Source organism: Trachemys scripta, chromosome 1 (genome assembly GCF_013100865.1).
Source record: "Trachemys scripta elegans isolate TJP31775 chromosome 1, CAS_Tse_1.0, whole genome shotgun sequence".
Lineage (NCBI taxonomy): Eukaryota > Metazoa > Chordata > Testudines > Emydidae > Trachemys > Trachemys scripta.
In genome coordinates, this window is record NC_048298.1 from 333,221,298 (window position 1) to 333,244,304 (window position 23,007).

At 45.8% G+C, this 23,007-nt stretch overlaps 1 protein-coding gene across 3 annotated transcripts in view; it reads right to left on the minus strand.

The window, feature by feature from the left end:
- The window catches only part of DGAT2 (diacylglycerol O-acyltransferase 2), a 36,704-nt gene extending 14,932 nt beyond the window's left edge, over positions 1 to 21,772 (minus strand). The window contains exons 1-5 of one of the 3 annotated variants that reach the window (XM_034759154.1): positions 21,586 to 21,772; positions 16,731 to 16,781; positions 8,960 to 9,079; positions 7,494 to 7,601; positions 6,072 to 6,142 (exon numbers count right to left, since the gene is read on the minus strand). In XM_034759154.1, the coding sequence (XP_034615045.1) occupies positions 6,072 to 6,142; positions 7,494 to 7,601; positions 8,960 to 9,079; positions 16,731 to 16,781; positions 21,586 to 21,628 (393 nt within the window). In that variant the 5' untranslated portion in view covers positions 21,629 to 21,772. The remainder of the gene's footprint in view (positions 1 to 6,071; positions 6,143 to 7,493; positions 7,602 to 8,959; positions 9,080 to 16,730; positions 16,782 to 21,585) is intronic. The other 2 variants (XM_034759152.1, XM_034759153.1) reach the window with 2 other exon arrangements.
- Between the last annotated feature and the right edge of the window lie 1,235 nt (positions 21,773 to 23,007).

The following is a 23,007-nucleotide window of genomic DNA, read 5'->3' on the forward strand; positions in this document are numbered from 1 at the left end:
AGCCAGGGATACATAGAGGTCTCCCAGAAGATACGTCAACTCATCTAGATATTGGCTTCGTTTTACAACAGGCTACACGAAAGCACTAGCAAAGTCAGTACAAACTAAAATTTCATGTAGACCATGACTTTGTTTATATTTCCCTATATAGGAAATCAGGGTTTCAAACCTGAGGGGGGTCATGATATTTTGATAATTATATGGTAAACAATTTTTCAGTAATAGTGTGCTATGACACTTTTGTATGTGTGTGATTTTATAAGCAAGTAGTTTAAGTGAGGTGAAACTTGGGGTACATGACAAATCAGACTCTTGAAAGGGGTCCCAGTAGTCTGGAAAGGTTGAGAGCCGCTGGTTTAGAGAGAAAAACACAAAGTGTTGATGTGCACCAATGCTGATTTCACTCAGGAAAATTCCCCGTAAATAAAGACCTTTACTTTATGACACAAGACAAAGTTATGCAATCAGATTGTAATGACAACTAGATAAGCAGGCAAGGATTAGCAGAGCACGCTTGGTAAGTGGACTCTAGAATACAACGAGGCAGAGTCTGTTGCTGTCTAGAACCACTAGACTAACAGATACAGGTAACTATTCGTCACAGCACCTGGTCCAGACGGACATTATCAAAGGTCAGGCCTCATATAGACCTTCTCTTGACTGACACCCCCCAGGCTGCAGAACTCCTGAAACTGCCCTGGGACTGCAGTTTACCTACATTGCTAAGCTTGAAGAACTCCTACTTCCAGGGCCAGTCACTAAGTCGTAGCAGACATAAGCCTTACTAAGCCAACAGCTTCCTAAGCTTATTTCTGCCCCACTAACTGATGTTATTCTGCTCCCTTACATGCTAACCTCACTAAATATATTCCCTACACCTTTGGCAGCAGGTCAGTTTTGTATCCAGCATGATCTTTAACGGAAAGAGAGAAAGGACACAGGATTCATGTCTAGCTTCCTCTGCTTCCCAAGTCTTGGCTGTTTCAAAATACAGTACAACCTCCACTATGTGCATCTTGCAGCACAGCCAGCCTAGCTACAGGGATGGCCAAAACCCAACTAGAACAGGACTCTGGCTGGCTTCCTTACTAATTCACAAAAGGTTTTACCCTCCCCCCCCCCCCCTTTTTGGGTTAGCCAGGTTCTCCTGTAGCGTGTTCCTGCACATTTGCAGACCCAGCTGAGTGGGCTCTTCAAGCACTGTTCAGGTGTTTTAAAATTTTTGGATTTAACAGTTATTTGGATTACTGTAGCAGCTAGCGGCACCATTGTGCTAGGCGCTGTACATACATAGCAGGAAGTAGGAGGAACCCCAGCCCTAAGGAACTTACAACCTAGAGAGACAGGTTATGTAAAGAATGGGGTGAGGGGGTAACACAACAGAGGCCAAAAACAGAAGCATGGAGCTGAAATGACAGAGAAGGTCACAGAGCCATGACAAAGCTGGGTGTAAAGCGGAGATCTCTGGCCTCAGTCCTGTACCTGAGCCACCAGATCACACACCCTCCATTTTATACCTTGTTTCTAGTGCCAGATACCCAGCTTAGGAATACTTCATTCATAGCACTTTGCTTATGGCAGAGATACAAGTGTGATGGTGGGATGGGCAGTAAGTGCTCCCTCCTCCCCAGGGGAATGAAAACACTTTACATGGTTATGAACTTTAAGCAGGTTTGCTTTTAAATAGAAGCGTTTAGTACTGCCGCACCTTTCACTGTTACAAAACTAACACGTTGGTAGGTTGTGTCGATCAGAGCAGCAGAGATGCAGTAGGAGAATTAAACACTGATTGTCAGCTGGAGGCAGACATTGAAGATTACACTGTTGCTCAATGATCATGGGAAAGATTCATACGGGGCAAAGTTCTGCATATCACAATGTGATTCCCCTCCCATCTCCACCTTAATTAGGCAGCACTAGGGATTCTCGAACCCCTACTATCTCCCTTGTGCACTTCACCCAGCATGTGGCTGTGCAAGGGCTGAAAAATGCAGACGGCACTGTCTCAAGGCGTATTTACCCCCCAACATCCCTCCTCTGAGCTAGCTAAAGTGATTCACAAGCCAGGGGTCAGTTTAGGGAGTCACCAGCCCGAGTAGCTGGTTTTAAAGCCATTAGCGCCCTTGCTGACAGGTTTTTAATCCTGTCGGATTTGAGCACCTTCCAGGAGGATATTTGTACTTCTACTCCCAAGCAGCCATGGGATCAAATGATGTCCTAGCTCCTGATGCTTCCCAAGCCTACATCCCTTATGTGTCGGAACTCAGCCTAGCTGCTGGCACCTTTTTATGCCTCTCTCCCTGGTCGCACGCCGCTCCCTACAGGTATAAACGCCATCTCACATGGTCATTCCTGCCTTTTAAATGCAGTCCACTGTCCGGATTAGTAGAGCAAGCTCAGCTGTCACTGTTGTTCAGCCACGTGGTGACAGGCAGCCAGTGAAGTATTTCAGTGGCAGCAGTGTGACCTAGACAAACACTGAGCAAATTTTAATCTGATTCCAGAGAATGGTGATTAGAGAGTCAGAGCTGGTGAGCTGGCCCCTGCAAGCATTTTAGAAGGAGGCAATCACTGGTCTGGTATCACCCATATGCAGACAAGAGTATGAATTACACAGGAGCCTTGTGTAGGACAAAGCGAACACCATAACACATTGGAGTCCTGCCATTCATGGCACGTTTAGTTGCTCAATACTTAGAAGAACTGGTCTCAGTCCCTCCATACCCAAAGTAATCCCCCAACCAGCATCCAGCAACTCTAATACATATATCTTACATTTATATAAAGCCTTCCAGCCTAAAGCTAGAGTTTGGCACAGCCATCAGCTGTTGGAATTCTGCAATTAACCCAGGTTCTAATTAGAACTTGGGATACGGATTTCTGCAGAGTACTGGTCTCAGATCACACCCAAGTGCACATCTGGCTGGTTTTAAACACCGACCAATCCCTGGCTGTCCTAAGCAGGTTTTTAGGACATGGTAGTTCGAACCTTAACTCTGCCCATGCTGGCTCGTCACCGTTGCCAACACCAGCCTATCTGCTCTGATGGGAAAGTGGACACTTTCTAGGCAGTAGACCCAGGAGAGAACAGGGGTGTTCTTACCCACTCAAGTTAATCAGGCCCACTACATATTAGCTGTTTACAACACCACGGTACGCTCCTGCCCCAGAGTTAGTAGCTAGGGGTATGTCTGCACTTGCCTTGGGAACCTTTCCCACCAGTGCTCGAAGCTTCAGCTTCACTCCTAGGCTCTGCTGTTTTAAGGCCTGTCTTCCAGCCATGCTCAGAGGATGTCTATGTGACTAAGTTTCTGGGGGCTGTGCACAGAACACAGCTCTTTTGGGAAGTGGGAATCCCCAGCCTGGGCAGCATGGAGGGAAGGACACTTGCTATCACCAGTGGAGCTAAACCAGCAGCAGTGGGAAAGGATAGCCAGGCTCCTAACATAGACAAGGCCACAGAGTGCCAGGAGTACTGGAATATGGTTCTTGCTTAAAAGGTACACTTGGCTTCCACCCTCTGGAGAGAAAGGGCTAGTTGTGTTGTTGGCTGTTTGATAGCCCCCACCCTGCCTGGGGGTGGGGAGGAAGAGCTACAGAAGGCCTTACCCAGTCATGTAAGTAACAGGCATGCTTCTAAATGTACCAGGGCCATTTGGCAGCCAAGGCACCAGAGTGCCCCTGTTTGTTTCCTTACATGGGACAGCCATGGTCATTAGCTATGTGATGCTGCACAGTGCTAGATAAGCGGGACTTTGTCCCCAGCTCTCTATAGGGGTGGTGGCCCCTGCATTGCCATTGACATGGGATCCCAAGGGGAAAGCTCAGGACTGAATATAGCCACCTTACACCCTTATCACACCAGCAGGAGTGTTCAGTCTGACAGGGCTGGGTAGCATGTCTAGACCAGGCATGTGTCCTTATGGAGGGAATGAAAACCGAAGGACGGAGACGGAGCTATGTGCTAAAGACAATAGATGGGGAATCATTTGGATACACAAGAGGGCTCAAGAGAGCCCAGGATGAGAACTACACTTGCTGCAGTACTGAAGCCTGAGTAGCTGGCATCATACCAGCATGATCCAGCGGGAGGGATCTGCAGCCAGATTGGACAGCCCTGTCTGAAGGGGTCCTGCCCATTTGCTGCTTTGGATTTTTGTAAGAGCTGTGCTCTCTGCACAAGTCAAAGAGGCAGGTGTCTGGTGTGGAAACTTCAGGAGGAGAAGACAACCCAGCCAAGACTAAATCCCCAGCCAGTGGAGGACAACCAGAAGTATTGAGCTAATTGCTTTTCCTCTGTTTAATATCCTCTTCCCCCATGCATGCCTGCTGCAGGACATTATCAGTCACAGATGTTCCGACTCTGGGTTGAATCAGTTGCTGACTTCACGTTCCACTGTTTGTGTGGTTGATAAACAATGCTTATCTAGATTCACCATCTGCATGCAAGGCCCAAGGACCAGTGAAGTAGCAGTACACACTCTCCAAGGTAGCTGCAGGGAGATGGCAAGTCAGCAGGGAGTCACTTGGTCTAAGAAATCCCATAGGAGGTGTTCAACAAGCTTCTACTAGAAGACTCTGGGAGTTACAGTTTTGACAAGTTATTGTTTGATGTGCTCAGTTTTGTAGTTATGCTTCTGATTGCTAAGGTCAGCAAGGATCCCCATTAAAAAGCCAACAGACGTCATCTAGTCCAAGTATAGGGGCAGCATTCTTCGATATTATTGATGTACAATATCTGTTAGCAAATACTGGCTTTAATAGCTACCACTGCATTCCTAGAATAAGCACTTTGAACGACCTACCCTTCCTCCAACCGGCATGCTGAGAACAGACCTCTTCCCAGCTCCAAGCCCTCTAACTAGCTCTGAAGAATCCCCAGCTGCACAGCAGGGTTACTTCCATGTATGTTTTCCCATCTCATGCACTTACCAATCCTTCCTCTCCTCAAGCAACCAGTCTAGCGGAGTCAGAATGATTAACTGGGAGACTGGTTGCATGGGGTGGGAGGTGCACAGGCTAGAGGATCAGAGAGCATTTGGAAGAAGAAGAGGAGAGCAATTCCACATCCAAGTCACACCCACTTCCCCAGTGCTGGAGTCCCTCCCAAATTAGCTACAAATACTTAGCAGCCTGCTTCACTTCAGCAGTGGCCATTTCCAGGGGATGCAGGTCCCTTTTGTTAGAGATGGAGACCTTTAACTCCAAGACCTTTCCCCAGCTACTACCTACACATCTGCTGACTGTGCTGTGAAGTGGACTCCTGCTAATTCCAAGGTCTTGTACGGCAAAGTGGCATACAGGAAGCCTTGAATTCTTTAGTTGTAAAGTGCTATGCTGTAGCGTAATGAAAACTGGCAAATCTCAACCCTGGCTACCAATAACTTGAACAGCATCTCAGGAGCCCAGAGACAGAATAGCTATTTATTGAGGCTACCGTGTGATCAAGCAAGGGCAATAAAAATGATTCTTGCCCCCCTCCAAGGACTTTTTGCATATTGATAATAAAATTAAAGTTTAGACATGATCACCCCCTATTCCACCAGGGAGCCTTACGGGCAATGGACTAGATCTTGGTCTTAGGTCGTGTTCTATGAAATGAAGAGTACAAGCTGCAGAGGGGATAGCATTCACTTCACATGTTCTAGCTGGTGGGGAGGGGTGAACAGGAAAATCCATTGTTTATAGGATACTCTTGTACAACCAGATTTCTCCAAGGCAAACTGGTGCCTTGAGTCAATGGAGTCATCTCAGAAACAAATGACATTCCAAACAGAATCGATTAGGGATGCACCAAGTTTGCAACGCAAATGACAGACTTTCAGAGAAACACACAACACATGGAGGGATCCTAAATATAGCACATTCTCCTAATGTGGTTTTTCAGTTTCAGATAAGGATAATGTAAGGCCTGTGTGCAGAACAAGAGCTGGTTTCCTCATGTCAAAGAGGGGTTTTTTTTTGTTCATTTGTTTTTCTCCACAACCAAGAGGTTACCACAAGACAAATCTTTAAGAGGAACAGAAGAGCCCTTTGTACAGTCAGGAATAGAGCAAGAAAAGGTTATTTACCCGTACGGGAAAATAGTCTCTGAAGTATCTCCATATGGCCCAGTTTCTGACCCACTGGGATCTTCTTCCACCTTGGGAAAAAAAGGGAAGAAAGTGCAGTTTGAGAATATCAGTAGCAGTGTGGAAGGTCAACACCACTGATGCCCATTAGAAGATCTCAGGACAGCACAGATGCCCTACAGCCCTGGGACACAGAGACTTGCACAAAGCATGTTAAGGCCTTGTTTTCAGAGGTATGGAGCACCTGCACCTCTCTTTGGCTTCCACACTTCCGAAGAGAGTCAGACCGCAAGCAACAACTGCATAGCAGAGTTAACAACTGAACCCAGAAGTCCCCAAGTTCCAGTGCCATGTAAACACTAGAACTGAAAACAGGGGTTTGTAGTATCAAGACATCCATGTTTGCCATCTTTTGGCTCAGTTTCTTCCCCTGAGAAAGTCCCATTAGCTCAGCCAGGATCTTTTTGCATTGAAAGCTATGTAGAATTAAAGTCTGGCTGAGACATTAAGTCTCTAATGCCTGGCAGTCCTAATTGCCTTCTCTGGTTACAAGAGCCCTTTTTTTTCCTACTAAGAAAGCTTATAAGCATGGGGAAACTGTATTCAAGTGTATCAACTGAAGGAAGCTGATCGTTCTCAACTAGTTTCCACAGAATAGTAGGTCAATATACACCTCTCCCATCAGATGGAGACTCAAAATAAAACCCCTGACGACATGTGCATCACTAACCAAAGCAGCCACTTGATCTTAACTGTAAAAACTTCAACTTCCCCCTGAGCTTTTGCCAAGTCAGGTTTTAATTTGGCTTGCAAGACTCAAACAGAGGACTTTGGAATCTTCTAAGAAAGTTTAGAGACAAGTAATTAGTCTGTGGAGCACATTGGTACAAGAGCTTAATCGGATTTAGAGAAGGGCTACACATTTATAAGGATAAGAAAATTTGCAGTCACTTCCCAGGACAACAGTTAGGCAGGATATACGGGCTAGTCTACACAGGGAAGTCAGTGCACACCAAACTAGGGTGTGAGTTTAAAGCGCATTAGCCACTCTGCACTAATTCCTTGTGTGGACACTCCTGCACACTAACAGTGACCTCATGTGCTTTAGCTTTGTACACTTCCAGAGTGCATTAGGCAGATGTGCACAAAGGCATACAGTAAGCACCCACACAAAGTTAGTGTGGAGTAAGTAGTATGCACCAGCTACTGCAGGCTGCCCCCCACCATGTACAGATAAGCCATGTTATATGGCAAGCCAGCCATTAACTGACAAGAGTTCTATTCCCCACCGTCCTCCCAACACACAGAAATTTCCATAATTGTCTATTATGAGGAGCCTTGCACATTCTGTGGCATATGCCATTTCCTATGTAAAACCTCTACCACACTAAAAGGCATCATGCTACATTCTCTACGACTTACCTTTCTTTGGAGTATTCCAGTCAAACACCAGCCACGCCAAGTACACAGCTGCAATCACCCAGCAGTCTGTACAGAGTATGTACATGAGGATTACAGTGCACGCCACACCTGGAGTTGCCAGAGGGTCAGGGAGGAGATAAAAGAGGGGAAATGGCATTAAAGTCTCATTTTTGCAGAGCGGGTATCTCGATCAGCATTAACACCCCTTGACTTTTGACCCTGCCATACTTAAGGATTTTTAAACTAAATCTGATTTAGTTGTTACAGATTAGTGACATCACACCGAGACTAAGCCTTCGGGAGGGCTGAGACACAGCTTCATCCAGAGCAACCTACTTCAGAGCACTTACTTCCCTGTCCCTGCCCCAGAGTCCACAGGTTCTCCCTCTACTGCAGCAGGGTCACTGGGCCTCACGGGGAGGAGATTCTGCTGCTGGTTCAATGTTCTTGTGTCACAGGTAAGACTCAATACACTGGATATTCCCCAACACAAAAGTTCCTCACATCCCCTTGCACCAGGCTGGGACTTGTCATATAAAAACAGCTAGCATTGATTTTAAATTAGGAGGGGGGGGGGAGAAGAGAGAAAAAAATTCCATCTATGTCCCACCGACGTGTCTGGGATGAAACAAAAGGAAATTCAGCTGGAAACTCCCAACAGACAGTCTATAGGCAGTGAACAGGAAGTATTTGACAACAGGCATGCTGATGGTGGCTTAAATCAGACTTGGTGAGATAGACAATGCAATCCAGGTGCTCCGAGAGACTAGCCAACTTTGATTTACTTTAATACTAGCGATTATTAATCAAGAAAAAAAAAAAAAAAAAAAAAACACTAAAATGCTTCTCTTCCTCCCACTCAGAGCTCCTCTTAACTAAGCAGGTATTAAAGCAGGAAGGAAAAGTCTTTGCAGCCGATATGACAGGCACACAAGTGTCACCTATAAGACAGCTAGCTGGAAGCACTCCCCAACAATCAGTTCTACTGGACTGGAATCTTCAGAGAAGAGTCACATTGCAAGCGATCATTAAAAAATTAGACTGAACAAAGCTTGGAATATATGGTAAGAAGCAGCCCATCAGTGCTAAGGAGATTGGAAAGACCCATGATTCTATATTTTTAGAGCGTCTGTCACTAGAAATGCAGATTGGATACTTTTTTTCAACTACATTTGGAGCATTCATGGTAAGACGTACGTTATCTGCAGAGCACAGACTGTACAGAAGGAAGGATTTTAAAAGAGATCTGCATCTTTGTGCTCCAATACCTACAGATCAGCCCTGCTTACATGTGTGTAGTAATCCTTCCTATGTGTTCTGTTTATCTAGCAATAGTAACACCCTGTTCTTAAGCAACAGAGGGAGACCTAACAGGTTTTACCTTAGCTGTTAATGACCATGATTTGATTTCTGCCAGGACAGTTTTAATCAAGAACCTTCATTTTCAAATGAAAGTTATTTCTTACCCATGACGAGGAAAGTAAGGACCCATTGCAGCACAGATATAATCTGAAGTTGCTTCTCTACTTTGGACTTGGACAACCAGGATAAATCCTGCAGAGCAGAGAGAATGCTTGACCCAGTACCTAAGAACAGAAAAATAAAGATAAAAATTACTCTGTACATCCATTTAGAACAAAGCCTCATTTGAAGTGAAAAATAGAAGGCAGAGACCATTGAGTTGTATGCTGTATTACAGAAATCACTTCTACTTTAAGATGACTAAACAGGATTTATGTAGTTTACATTAGTCTCATCTCATTAAAGGGAAAAAACCTGAAGGGGAAATCTGTTATTCTATAACTAACCAGAGCTGTTCTATAAATGCTTGCCATGCCTGTTACAAAGCAGCACAAATCCTCTTCCGTGCTCCCAAGTGCAGTAACATGGAGCATACAACCAAAAACCTCTGTAATAAACATTACAACTCCAAGTGTCCTTTCAGCCTCCCTAGTACTTCAAAGTTTACGTTACAAGACCGTGATGGTCACACTGCAAAGTGTATTAACATATCTAGCAGTTTGCCACAGGAATCTTTTCCATACCCGACTGCCAATTGCTGGGACACTCTGAGGCCAAAGGCAACTTGCTCAGTTCCCCCAGTTTACAACTTGGGAAAAAACTAATCATTTGTAATCCTATGCTAGATCAAGCCATTGAGAACTATTCTTAAAGAGACAATGTCAACTTCATGTTTGCAAACAGACCAATAAACCAAACCACAAAAAGCAAACAATTGCACTACATTAATCATCATTCAGACACACTTCCAGATTTTTTGCACATTAAAGTGGTTTGTTATTTACAAGTAGATTTTTGACTCCAAGCAGACAGCTGGAAAGTTACACATTTACAGATCCATCAAGACAGGAAATTCCAAGTGTAAAGGAATTTGGCTTCTGGTTAACCATTCACAACAAGCTTTTAAAGTGTATACTATGTTATTTGTCAGCGTTCAAATCTGTTGCTTGCAGTAAGTACCAATAGGTCTACAAAGCACTGATCAGGAGTGTAAAAGCTGCAGAAGTCAGTGACAGATTACTGGTGTAGCTACCCCCCACCCCCCAATGGGCCTCATCTCTTGAGCCCTGAACCCACCCAACCTCACCGGCCACCGTCAATGCCAAGGAGTGAGCCGGGGAGACCTCACCCGCCCGCAAGGGGGATGGGACCTATCAACCCCCCCCACCCTGCAGGGCTTCTTTCCCCTGGATCCCACCCCGTGAGGGTCGCCCCATCTCCACCATCAACCCACCTACTTGTGCCCATGACTATTTGTGCCCCATGTGTGAATGATTGACCCTCACCGATTATTAACTGTCTTTATTTCGCCCACCGCCCTCCCCCCCAATTGGGGACTCTACAGTTCGTATTTACTATGTGTGCTGTCAACCCCAATATAACAAACATCCCCCCATACTCTGTATGATCCCCCAATAACTGACAACTGACTCCTTGAATCGTTTGTACCGTGTTTATTTTTAAATATTCTCTAATGAATTTAGGGGAGAGTTCTACACTACAGCAACATGTGCATGCTTTAACCCAGGGTAGGCAACCTATGGCACGCGTGCCAAAGGCAGCACACGAGCTGATTTTCAGTGGCACTCTCACTGCCTGGGTCCCGGGGGCGGCTCTGCATTTTAATTTTAAATGAAGCTTCTTAAACATTTTAAAAACCTTATTTACTTTACATACAACAATAATTTTGTTATATATTATAGACTTATAGAAAGAGACCTTCTAAAAATGTTAAAATGTATTACTGGCACGCGAAACCTTAAATTAGAGTGAATAAATGAAGACTTGGCACACCACTTCTGAAAGGTTGCTGACCCCTGCTTTAACCAAACATCAAGTCCTGATTAGTTTAGAAGATAAATGTGGCATGAACAAGTGACAAGAAATATACTGCTAACTACTTCATAGCAGATTTAAACTAAAAGAGAACGGGATAAATTCATGGTGGTTAAGTCCATTAACGGCTATTAGCCAGGACGGGTAAGGAATGGTGTCCCTAGCCTCTGTCAGAGGGTGGAGATGGATGGCAGGAGAGAGATCACTTGATCATTGATTGCCTGTTAGGTTCACTCCCTCTGGGGCACCTGGCATTGGCCACAGTCGGTAGACAGGATACTGGGCTAGATGGACCTTTGGTCTGACCCAGTACGGCCTCTCTTATGTTCTTATAAAGCTAGCTGTTCATGGCTCGCCGAGCAGCCTCTAGACTGAAGGAATACACTTGCAGGTACTAGCTTTAATACGATTTCTATAAAAAAAAAAGTCCTGTTTGTTTCACTAGACGCTTGAGATGTAGCCTTACAATTAGTTTGATTTAAACCACAAGTGCTATATGCCAATGTTAGCTAGAAGCCAGTGTTAATGCATAAGTCCAAGCACAAGCATCTTTAAGTTTTCCTTTGAAATGAGCCATGCAATGTTATGTGAAGTCAGATTCCATAAGAGGTGAGAAGTGTGTTTGGTGGCACTGAACTATTCCATAGGGAGAACTAGTATGAGAGTTCGTAATTGGATAGGTAGCTTTCCTCCTATGGCAGGTCACTGGCCTGAATCTAGCTCACGATAGCCATAAGGCAGACAAGCACTCCAACAGCTTGTGAGAAGAGCCTCCATTCAGTTCCTTAAGGACACGTTAGTTCACAGTCTGTACTAATTGGTCCCCTTGCTGACAGTCCCAGCAGAGGCATTAAGGACTGAATGAGTATTAAGGCACAGAAGAACAGCACGGGGAAGGCTACGGGGATGAAGTTTAGACTTCAGACCCCTCATTATCCAAGACCTGTGGGGGATCTCCCAATTTACTGGGAGCTGTGTCTAGAAAGGTAGGGGTGTGTGTGTGGACAGAACTCAATAGAAGTGTCATTGTCAGGGCACTAGGCATACCACTTTGTAACATCACATTTACGGTCTAGAAGTATATCTACTGTCTAGGACACACCACAGCTACACAAGCCCCACCCCGCACAGGGCACCTGTCTCACATAGTCCTGGGAGGCCACTGAACCCTCAAGGCTCTTCCTCCTCCTCCGCAGCTGGCACTGGGGGACAGGATCTCTGCAGGCATCAGGAGCAAGGAAACGAAGCCCCTTGCTCAGTTATGGAGCATGTGCTCCAGCGTCACGGGGGCTGTGAAGATGCCACTAAGGAATCAATGGCACTTCCCAGGGACTGAGGAAGTCCTAAATGGGTCTCTTCTCCCTCCCCAGCCCAAATGAAGTAGGCATCTGTAGCGCCTCCCATTATTTGTGTTACAGCAGCACCCAGGTTCCAGTCAGGACCCCACTGAGGTAGATGGTGTGCAACTAGTGGAACAGAGGTTACCACAGGTCACCCAACAGGTCAGTGATTGAGCTGGCAATAGACTCCCAGTTCAGTGCACTGTCCACTGGAGCACCTTGCCTCTGGATGGTCCACCCAGCAAATCCTCTTCAGCCCACATGACTGAGGAGGGTGACACTGCTTTGTGGGGGAAGGATTCACCCCACCCACCTCCTTTTGAGGTCATTACTAGACAAATCGGAGGGAAACCTTGTGCTGGAATGTGACCAATCTAGTGTGAGCGTGCAGACCTTCTATGAGTTACAGTAAACACACTGCCACTGTCATACTTGAGGGGCTCCCCGGCACTTACAATTCACATGCAAATACAGTCAGATGCAGGTCCAACTTTGGAGGACAGAAGTCGCAAGTAGCTAACCAGAGACATTGCAAGCATACTAGACAGGACATTAGAGGCAGCATAAGAGAAGGGAAGCAAGTGTCGCCTGTCTGAAGTGCACTATTTAGAGGGATGTCAGTTTTGTAGTAATTAGGTTTAATTGAGAAGTTAATGAATTCGAAGTAGTTTCCAGTACAAAATTGGACCCCAAAATCCAACAGAACGTGGCAGGGTTTTAGAACTGCATTTTTACGTTCTCTCCCTGTTGCTGTCAAAGACTCTCAGCTTCTCCTTGTTTTGAGGAACTGGCCAGTGCATTTGATGAAGATATGTGTGTGTAAAGGTGTGTGTAGGGGGAGGGATAGCTCAGTGGTTTGAGCAGTGGCCTGCTAAACCCAGGGTTGTGAGTTCAATCCTTGAGGGGGCCATTTAGAGATTTGGGGCAAAAATCTGTCCGGAGATTGGTCCTGCTTTGAGCAGGGGTTGGACTAGATGACCTCCTGAGATCCCTTCCAACCCTGATATTAAACAAACTGAAAGTACCTTGGAGTAATTTCAGCTGCTGCGAGTAAGGCTAGTCAGTAAGATATTCAAAGAGAAGTGCAGTGCCCTTTAAAGGGGCAAGACACCCAGCTGCTATTGGGTGGTGGGGAAAGTTACCAGCAACTCTGCAGTAGTCCTTAATGACTTTGTGCCCCCTTATTATTTTAGTTATAAAGTCAGTTTGAAAAAGAGGCGGTACAGTACTGGGAGGTAGATGCTAATTCTAGGCTCTGCTCCAACAATGACAGTGTCTTTCAACATGTTATTTAACCTCCCTTCCCCCTTCCCAAATCTTGCTTATCTTGCATGTGATCCTGCTTCCATTTAAGTCAATAAGAAAAACTATTGATGTAAGTGGGAGGTGTACAGGGTTTCTGTATTCAGAAGTGGGAAAACACTTTACCTGATGTAATGGCATTGCAAAAATATTTGTAAAAGAGCCTCTAGCAGTAACATCAGTATGGTTGGTTTCTTGTATTATAGTTGAGACGCAAGACATTCATCTCACTTGTGATGTTCGCAATACCAAACCCTAGAAGAAAGTTAACCGTAAGGAATATCTGCATGTTTATCAGCTTGAAGGGAATTCCATTAAGCCTGTCTAGCAACCTGTCCTCCCAAGAGGAGGGGGAACTTTCCTAACTGGGGATAAGCAGACAGGTGTTCGAGTGGATGCATCCAAAGTAGGAACCAGCCCCCTGTCTGAAAAGGAGATTGAACAGTACAAGATTAGCATCTGCTGAATTGTAACTGAAGTCTGTAAAGGAATTCAATAAATTGCAGGCATTTAGAAGTCAGGCAGAGTGAATGCTATGCAGATTTAGGATTGCAGTACATAAAATTAGGGGGAAGGATCTTCCTTTGGTAGCAGTCACCTAAAACAGATAGCGTGACTAGCACTGCTTCTCAGGACGGGTTTTGTTTTAGCTTGCTAAAGAGGGATAATTGCAACACAATCAAAGAGACCAAGGCAGCAAAAGTATTTAACTTCTTAGCCTTGTAAGATAATTGGGTGGAGGGGAGGGTCTTTATAAGTCAAATGAATTGTGGAATTGCAAGCCAGGCTACTCCACTGCCCTCCACAGTAGCCATATTGTGTCAGAGGATATTTTGTTGAATCCTTTAAACCAAAGGCATTTTCAAGTCTGACAAGAGACGATTCTACACCTGCAAACAATGAAGGCCCCGGCATTAGGGTATACCTTACATCATCCAGCAAGGTCCACCACGAGCGTGGCTGCTGGCAAATCCAGATCTAGGAGAATTCCTCCTGTTGTAGTTTTTGCAAAAGCCAAACTGCCTTAGTGTAACCCTTAACAGAAGGCCTGCAAGGTACAACTAGACTAGTGCCTCTGCAATAATCCGAGTGGTACAGACCAATCTTGTCCAGCATCCTGCCTCCAAAATTGCTGGAGGGGAAGACCTAGCATACACCCAGTTGTACAATACCTTACCCTGTGGGACAGTTGCCTCCTAGAGACAGCCAGCAATTAGTTTATACCAATAGCATGAAAACCTAATCCTTTTAACTTTATCATAGTATATACTTGCAGGTGCTGCTATTCCGCCGTACGTTTAATTACTTGGAGTGGGTCCCTATCCTTTTCTTTCTCCTGAACCAAGCACCTGTTTAATCCCGTTAGACTTGTTCTTCAGCATTTCTTGAATGCTATAAGCAGATGGGCTATTTACTCTACTGACAACCCCTAATATTGGGTATTGCTGATTGGCACTATGCTACCACCCACACCCCCATGCTTGAAACTGCACTATGCATCACGTATGCTAGGATTTGCTGCTTCACAGTGAAGCAATACATACTCCAGAGCAAATGCGCTATTTATCAGAAGGAGATTTAACAGTTCGCTAAGTGTTTGGTTTTCAGAAAGTGATTCAATTACAAACATTAATCCAACAAAATAAAAACCTATTATGAAGTGTTTACCCGAAGTAATTCAGAGAGCTTTTCAAGAGGGATTACTTTGAAGCTGAACTGTAATCTCAAGTTTGTGCTGAATGCTTAGCCAGCTTTTTGGCATGGAAAGTTTTAGATTACTTATTTAGAATTCTGACTTAGTACTTTCCAGTCCATTAGTGTGGGACAGAATGATGTATTCTGGGATATCCGAGATACTGCATCCCCTTTCCATTTCTCGAAGGGAATGAGACTGGTTCTATTTAAACACCCATGGTTAGCCCATTTATGAGGGGAAGCAAAGATGATGTGGACTGACCTGGTCTTTGATCACCATTTACATTAATCTCTTCCCTGGGTCCAAAATTTAATCCTGCAAAAATAGGAGCTTCCATCATCTACTGAAGCAGTAATAAGACAGTTAGTAACTGTTCTTTGGTCCCATTCGCAATCTGCTCCACTTTGGAATGTTTACTGGCTGCGGTTATGGCCACCCATTCCAGAACACCATCCCAGGAATGGCACAATCTCCTAGCCAATAATAGGGAGCACATTCTTAGCGATCATGCCTAGCAGGCAGAGCTCTTTGAGGCGACAGGGTCAGGATACTGAACTACACCACTGCCCATGCCCAACTGCAGGAACAATTGAATCACTTCTCTACGTCACCTAGCACTTTGGAAATTACCTGGGCAACAAGAGGGTTCCAGCATTTTTATCGAGGGCACAAAAATTAGGTGCTGCCTTGCTTTCTCTCTGGCCAAAAACAGCTGAAAGTTTTGCAGAAAAAGAATCAGGCACCTGTTTGCAATTAAGGAACCACACTACCTCCAAAATCCCCTCCAGTGCTTGTCAACTTGAAGGATAATTAGAGAGAAAGAACAGATTCCCTTCAGGCTTCAATATGTATGCAGTAGATGATTCTCTGTAAAGATCACATGAGGCTCAAAGACCGCCCCCCATGACAGTAAATCAGAAGGACTAGGGAAAGCACCACCAGTAGCACGGAGCTCAGTATTCATAGGTACTTATGGATAGATTTTTCCACCATTTTTCCACCCCATCCTTCTTTTCTCCTCTGGCAAGTTCCACGAGATTGGATATTCGAATTCAGCCTGAGCTTGACTAGCAGTTATACAGCCACTGATCCTCTGTGGCAGGCTGCCCATTTCTAAGCGTCTAAAAGATAGTTCATAATCCTGCTGGAAGGCTGTGCTGGACTACAGTCTACAACTGGCATAGCCTTCATAAGAATTCCCTTGGCGAGAAGGATCCAAAGAGCTTTGGAGAGTAGATATGTTGCAATATTGCCTCAAGTACTGCATGCTGCTCAGACCTGGAAACAGACTGGTAGATCTTAAAGATTTCCTGAATAGGAGCATCCTGTAAAGAAGCAGATACTGAAGAGAGGTGATGGAGAGTTATTCCTTTAAGTGGAGGCAAACAATAGTAAGGACAGCCACATAAAGGAACTCCAGTGGCATTACTGATTGTTTGAGAGGAACAGGTAAAAAAATCTCAAATGATCTAGGATACGGAGTTGGTTGTACCTTTTTTGCCAGGCTTCATCACTGCCCTCTTCAGTCAAATCAACACTCACCTATTCTGGTTCCTACTACAGCCTCTTCCCATTCGCACTTGGTACCTGAAACTACAAGCAGAACAGCTGTTGATCCTTAAGCCTTGTCCTATAGTGAATTTTAAGCCACCAGTGCAAACTCTAGTGAAGACACTATTTACAATAGTGCATTTTCATTTGTACTAGTGCAGGGGTTCTCAAACTGGGGGTCAGGACCCCTCAGGGGGTCACAAAGTTATTACATGGGGGGGGGGTCACGAGCTGTCAGCCTCTACCCCAAACCCTGCTTTGCATCCAGCATTGATAATGGTGCTAAATATATTAGCACATGTTGTTAATTTATTGGGGGGGGGGTGTCATCGCACTCAGAGGCTTGCTATGTGAAAGGGGTCACCAGTACAAAAGTTTGAGAACTCCTGTACTAGTGCATCTTATCCTGGTGCTAAACCTGGGTAAACTGCACTAGTGAAAATACCTGTAAGTCTTTTACATTGGTGCCCTTACAGAACAGACTGCCCCAAGCAGAATTTATACCCAAAATAAGGGAGAGGAGCCAGAGACTACACAAAAACCAAACAACGGATCGATTTATGCAGATCACAGCTATTTTACAGGTTTCAGTTTTAGCTCTGAACAGGTTCAACCCAGCAGCAGCCGGTGCTAAAAGCCAGAGAATTACTATTGGAAGAAAGGGCTGCTGGAGGAAACAGCAGTAAGAAGGGCCAGATTAGCCTATAGGGCCTGGTGCCAAATGTCCAGGGCCTGGATCTAGAACAAAACCTGGCCCAGGCCAACTAAGCTTTGCTAAGCAACAAACACCTAGTGAGAGACAGTTCTTGCCCTCACGAGGCTACGATCTAGATTGACAAAGTCAGGGGATAAGAGGGACCCAGAGGCAGACAGGTGACGTGATTTGCCCAGTGTCACACAGCAGATCAGTGGCAGAACTGGGAAATATAATCCAGGACTCCTGACTACCAGCTCAGTGCACTATCCACTAAGTCACACTGCCTCTAAATTCCCTGCCAGAGGAATCCCACCGAACAGTTTCTGTAAGAGACAAAACTCATTCCAGTGGTACAGGAGGAATCACAAGATTCCACAGCTTTTCTCTGGGTGAGGCTCTTGTTTTTACAGACAGGCTTTTAAAATCTCACACACACACGGCCGGCTCTACCATTTTTGCCACCCCAAGAAAAACAAAACCTGCTTGGACTGCCACCCAAACTGCCAAAGCAAAAAAAAAAAAAAAAAAAAAAAAAAGCCCCCCGGACTGTGCTGCCCCAAGAATGCCACCCCTTAGCATGTGCTGACCCAGGTACATGCTTCCTCCACTGGTGCCTGGAGCCGGTCCTGGGTATCAGTCACTTCTGACAAATTACAGAGCTGTGAACAGCTTGCAAGCCTAGAAAGTGGTGACATTTAACTTGCACCATGAAGGAAGCTGCACTTACCAAGGCAATACCTTCCTTCCAAGGTGAACAAGTCACACTTGTAGAAGAACGAGGAGTACTTGTGGCACCTTAGAGACTAACAAATTTATTTCGGCATAAGCTCAATTACAGACCTAAAAGTTGCAATACTCCAACAAAAAAAAAAAAAAACTTCAAAAACAGACTCCAATGAGAAACTGCTTAATTGGAATTAATTTGCAAACTGGACACCATTAAATTAGGCTTGAATAAAGACTGGGAGTGGATGGGTGATTACACAAAGTAAAACTATTTCCCCGTGCTAATTCCCCCCACCCTCGTTACACCTTCTTGTCAATGGTTGAAATGGGCCATCTGGATTATCACTACAAAAGTTTTTTCCCTCCTGCTGATATCCCACCTTAATTGATTAGTCTCATTATAGCTGGTATGGCAATACCCATTTTTTCATGTTGTGTGTGTGTATACAACATGAAAAAATGAGTGTTGCCATACCAGCTATAATATATATATCTTCCTATTGTATTTTCCACTGCATGCATCTGATGAAGTGGGTTTTAGCCCACAAAAGCTTATGCCAAAATAAATTTGTTAGTCTCTAAGGTGCCACAAGTACGCTGCATTCTTTTTACTGATACAGACTAACACAGCTGCTACTCTGAAACTTGTAGAAGAGAACTGGAAATGCATCAGTGCAGGCCTGAAGGGAAACAGACCTGCATGGAGAATTAAGACAGCTTTTCATCTCTACATCAGATTATTTTGAGTTAAGACCAACTACACTGTACATAAACCACAGGCCACTTTAAAATATGCATATGCCCTAAATACATTATTAACGTATTGGCTCAGAATGGACCTCACAAAGGAGGTGCCATTGTGGTCTATCAGGTCAGTGCTACATATTTGATGCCTTCCATGAATGATTTAGTCCTTTCTTAACAGAGTAAGTTAAGTACAAAAGTGGCGTATTGCAGTTTATACTGCACTGTCAGCTCATGCACAGGCTCTCATCTTCAAATGGCACCTAGGAAAAATCTTTGCTTGTCAGTTTACCACAACTTCTTGGTTTTATTTATTAAGGGCCAGTAGTGTTTCTCAGGGCTCACCAGGACAGCAAAATAAAGTCTCTTTTCCAAGATCCTGTAATCAGAACTACTCACAGAGAGCCCTGTATAGGTGTGGACCCCTCCTGATGCCATACTGGAGTAACTCACACACCTCCTGGGTGTGGTGCTCGGTCCTCTCTAGTGGCACTGAGACCACTTAGAATTAATGAGTCTGCTACAGCCTTAGCTAAGAGCCATGGGGCTTTTAGCTCATGCTGTACAGGCTCATGCATTTAGCTCCTGAGATCCCAGGTTCGATCCCACGCACGGACGAGCAGGGACTGTCAGGGGTACACAGGCATCCACATCAAAGCTATTTGCAGGATTGGAGCCCAAAAGACACACGGAAGACCAGAAATCCAAACACAAGGACAACAGTGGAGGGAGTGCATGCTAGTGGCACTGGAATAGAAGTCAGAGGTCCCCCCGCCCCCAGCTTTGCCTGTTGGCAAACCCTGCCTGGACAGGTCACTTTACCTCAGGGCTGCTATGTCCATTCCCACCATTTGTCCAATGTCTACTCAGTTCTTCAGAGCAGGAGCTGTCTCAACAGGTACGTGTACAACACAATGGGGTCTCCAGGCCGCACTGTGTTACAGATCATCAAGGTGTGGGTGATTTTTAAAGTTTCAGTTTATCAAAGTTATGTAAAACTTTACTTGTGTGTAAGCCCCGCACCACTGCTAAAAGGCCAGCAAACCGGTTTCTCTAAAGGGTAGAGAACAGGCTCTGAAGCATAAACATTTGCACTTGCTAAGTTTATTGCTGCTGTACCTTCGGAGGCCTTGTTTACTGACACCCAAGGCAGCTGTAACACAAGCTTCCTCACATCGCCCATCCAGTGACCTCAACCTGAGGTAAAGGTTCGACCCTCCCTAGATGGAGTGTTCAGTATCTATAAAGCAGATAGTTTGTCAAGCTAGAAGTCTCCTTCAGGTCTGTCTCCTCTCCACAGCCCAGAACCACCAACCCCATTTCACTACGGAAATGGGAGGAGAGTTTTGTATTGGTGGGTAGAGGTGAAAGGAAGTCTTAGCCACTAACCCATGCTACCCTGGATAAAGGCCTATTTTTAAACTTAATCTTTAAGATGTTTTAGGGAGACAGACATCAGTCACTTCTTTCCAGCTTCTTCCTACTGCCACACGTATAGGAAAAGTAGCATTTAAGAAACTAAATTAAGTTTTCACAGCTAGTTTCCAATGAAATGGTTATTTGCAGCCACAAGGCTGATCATAAAAGCCATTAAATTCCTCTTCCCCTCGCACACAAAAACCCATGTGTTGTTAAGAAAATGAGACCCACTGTGTCAGGAACACATCAAACCCAGAAAGAGACACTTGTCACAGGCTGAGGCATCAGAGCCGGACAAACCCAGCAGCTTTTCCAAGGCTGGCTGAAGAGTAGACCCCCCAAGCAGACCCTTGTGGAAGCCTCCCAAAGCTACAAATGAGGTATTTTTCCTTTCCTTAAGACAGTGGCTCTCAACCTTTCTAGACTACTGTGCCCCTTTCAGGAATCTGCTTTGTCTTGCGTGCTCTTAAGTTTCACCTCACTTACAAACTTACTTGCTTACAAAATCAGACATAAAAAACACAAAAAAAGTGTCACAGCCACACTATTCCTGAAAAATGGCCAACTTGGATCATGCTGGCTGTATGAAATTTCAGTGCGTCCTGACTCCGCTAGTGCTTTTTATGTAGCTTGTTGTAAAACTAGGCAAGTATCTAGAGGTGTTGGTGTGCCCCCCTGGAAGACCTCTGTGTACCCCCAGGGGTTCCGCCTACCCCAGGTTGAGAACCACTGCCTTAAGATACAGCCACACTGCTACTGGGGGAGAGGGAGATGGCAGATGTAACCTCACAACATACAGCTCTAAGGTTCTGGCCCCAACAGCCCTCCCAACGTGAAAAGCCAAGCAGCCAGCACGCACCTGCCACAGAGACATGCTACAAACACCCCTGCAGCAGGCATGTTAGTCAGTCACACAATCAACAGGCAGGGGATGTATGGGCAGGGGGCGCAGAATGCCTAATGCAGCAGCCAGCCCGCTCCAGACGTTGCACCCCAACTCCTCATTTTGCAAAACGCCCCTCAGCTCCCCTCACCCCCAGACTGCAGCTCCGTGCCTGCAGAAGGAGCATCATGCCGGCCCCTTTTCCCCCATGCAAAGCCTAGGGGGGTGGGACACTCAGGAGCTGAGATCGGCCCAATTCATCGGCCTGGGAGGAAGGCGCTGGGTCGGCCGCGCAGAGGCTCGCCCGCGGCTGGTCCATATAGAGGCATATGGCCCTGCGAGGCTTGGGGACCGGCCGCTAGGAAGGCTGCGGTTACCTCGCAAGACGCCCGAGTAGGCGGCGATGATGGTCTTCATCATGGGTCAGGGTCGGCGCCCCCCAGGCAGGTCCATAACGCGCCCCGCCGGGGACGCGGCGTCCGTGGGAAGGCAGAGTCCGGCGCACTGTACGGACCCAGCCAGCGCCCTGCACAGCCCGGCCGGCCGCGCCGCGCTCCTTTATATCGGCCGGCCCGGAGGGAGGCGGCGCGCAGGCGCCCTGCCTGCCTCTCCCTCGGGGATTGTGATGCAGCTGCCAGCCAGCGGTGTGTGTGTGTGTGTGAGAGCGCGCTGGAGGGAGGGGGAGTTTGCTCCAGAGGGAGCTTTATGAAAATAGATATTCTGATAAATTATGTTGCAAAACAGCCGGGTGTTGCAAGGGGGGGGGGGGGGATTTCAGTGGCAATGTCTTGCAAGCGAAAGGAAATGCTCTTCCACCCCCTGTCCCCAGTGGTAGGTGCGTGGAGCCGGCGGAATGGCCGTGCGCGGCGCTTGGTGCCACCTGAACCGCAGACAAGTTTCCTGGGGTTCCCCTTCCCCCTGCTGCGCGCGCCCCGGGGACTGGCCCAAATGCAGGGACTGGGCAGCAGGAGGCCGACGCGTGGGTTTCCTTCCTGCCCCCGTTGTGCAGAGCGAACTGTTGCCGTATAGCTCGAACAACACCGGTGTGACTTTGCACTAGCTTCTTATTGTGCCTTGGTTTAATTTACTATGTCATGGAGCACCTGCCTCGTGTGAGAGCTGTGCAGTATTATTTATCATTTGTATTATTACTGCAGTATCATAGGAGCGCTAGTCCTGAGCCAGGAACCTGTTGTGCCAGGCGCTGTATAATGTGTTATGTAAAAGGCTTTCAGAGCGTTGGGAGAACAGCATTACAGAAGCCTGGAGAGTATTGAGTCCCTATCATTTCCCCCAAGAAGCTGTTGGATGAAAAAATACACGCCAGATAGTAAATATTTTGCTATTGTTGCGCACACTTTTTTTCTCCTGTGATAGGTACAAAGTCTGTGTTTAAGAAAATATTACTCTGAAATCCTTTATGGATGCTGTACAATTTTAATGTAAGATGCGGTATCTATTTATGCTTTTCAACTTCTTGCTTTTCTCTGTGTGCGCACTAATCTAGTGTTAGAGCTCAAAGTGCTCTTTAGACATTAGAAGACCTAGGTTATCTTCCCAGCTCTCTAGGGTTTGATCCTTCACTGGCATTAACTACTCTTTGGGCAACTTGGGAAAGTCACTGAGGGCCAGATTTTAAAAGGTGTTTAGGCCCCTAAGATGCAGATGGCATCTAGTGAGATTTTCAGAAGTGCCCAGGTGTCTAATTCCATCTGTTTGAAGGGGAGCTAGGTGCCTTTTGAAAACCCCAGTAGGTGCATCTTTAAGCACCAACATATTTTTTTCAAAATTTGGCCCAT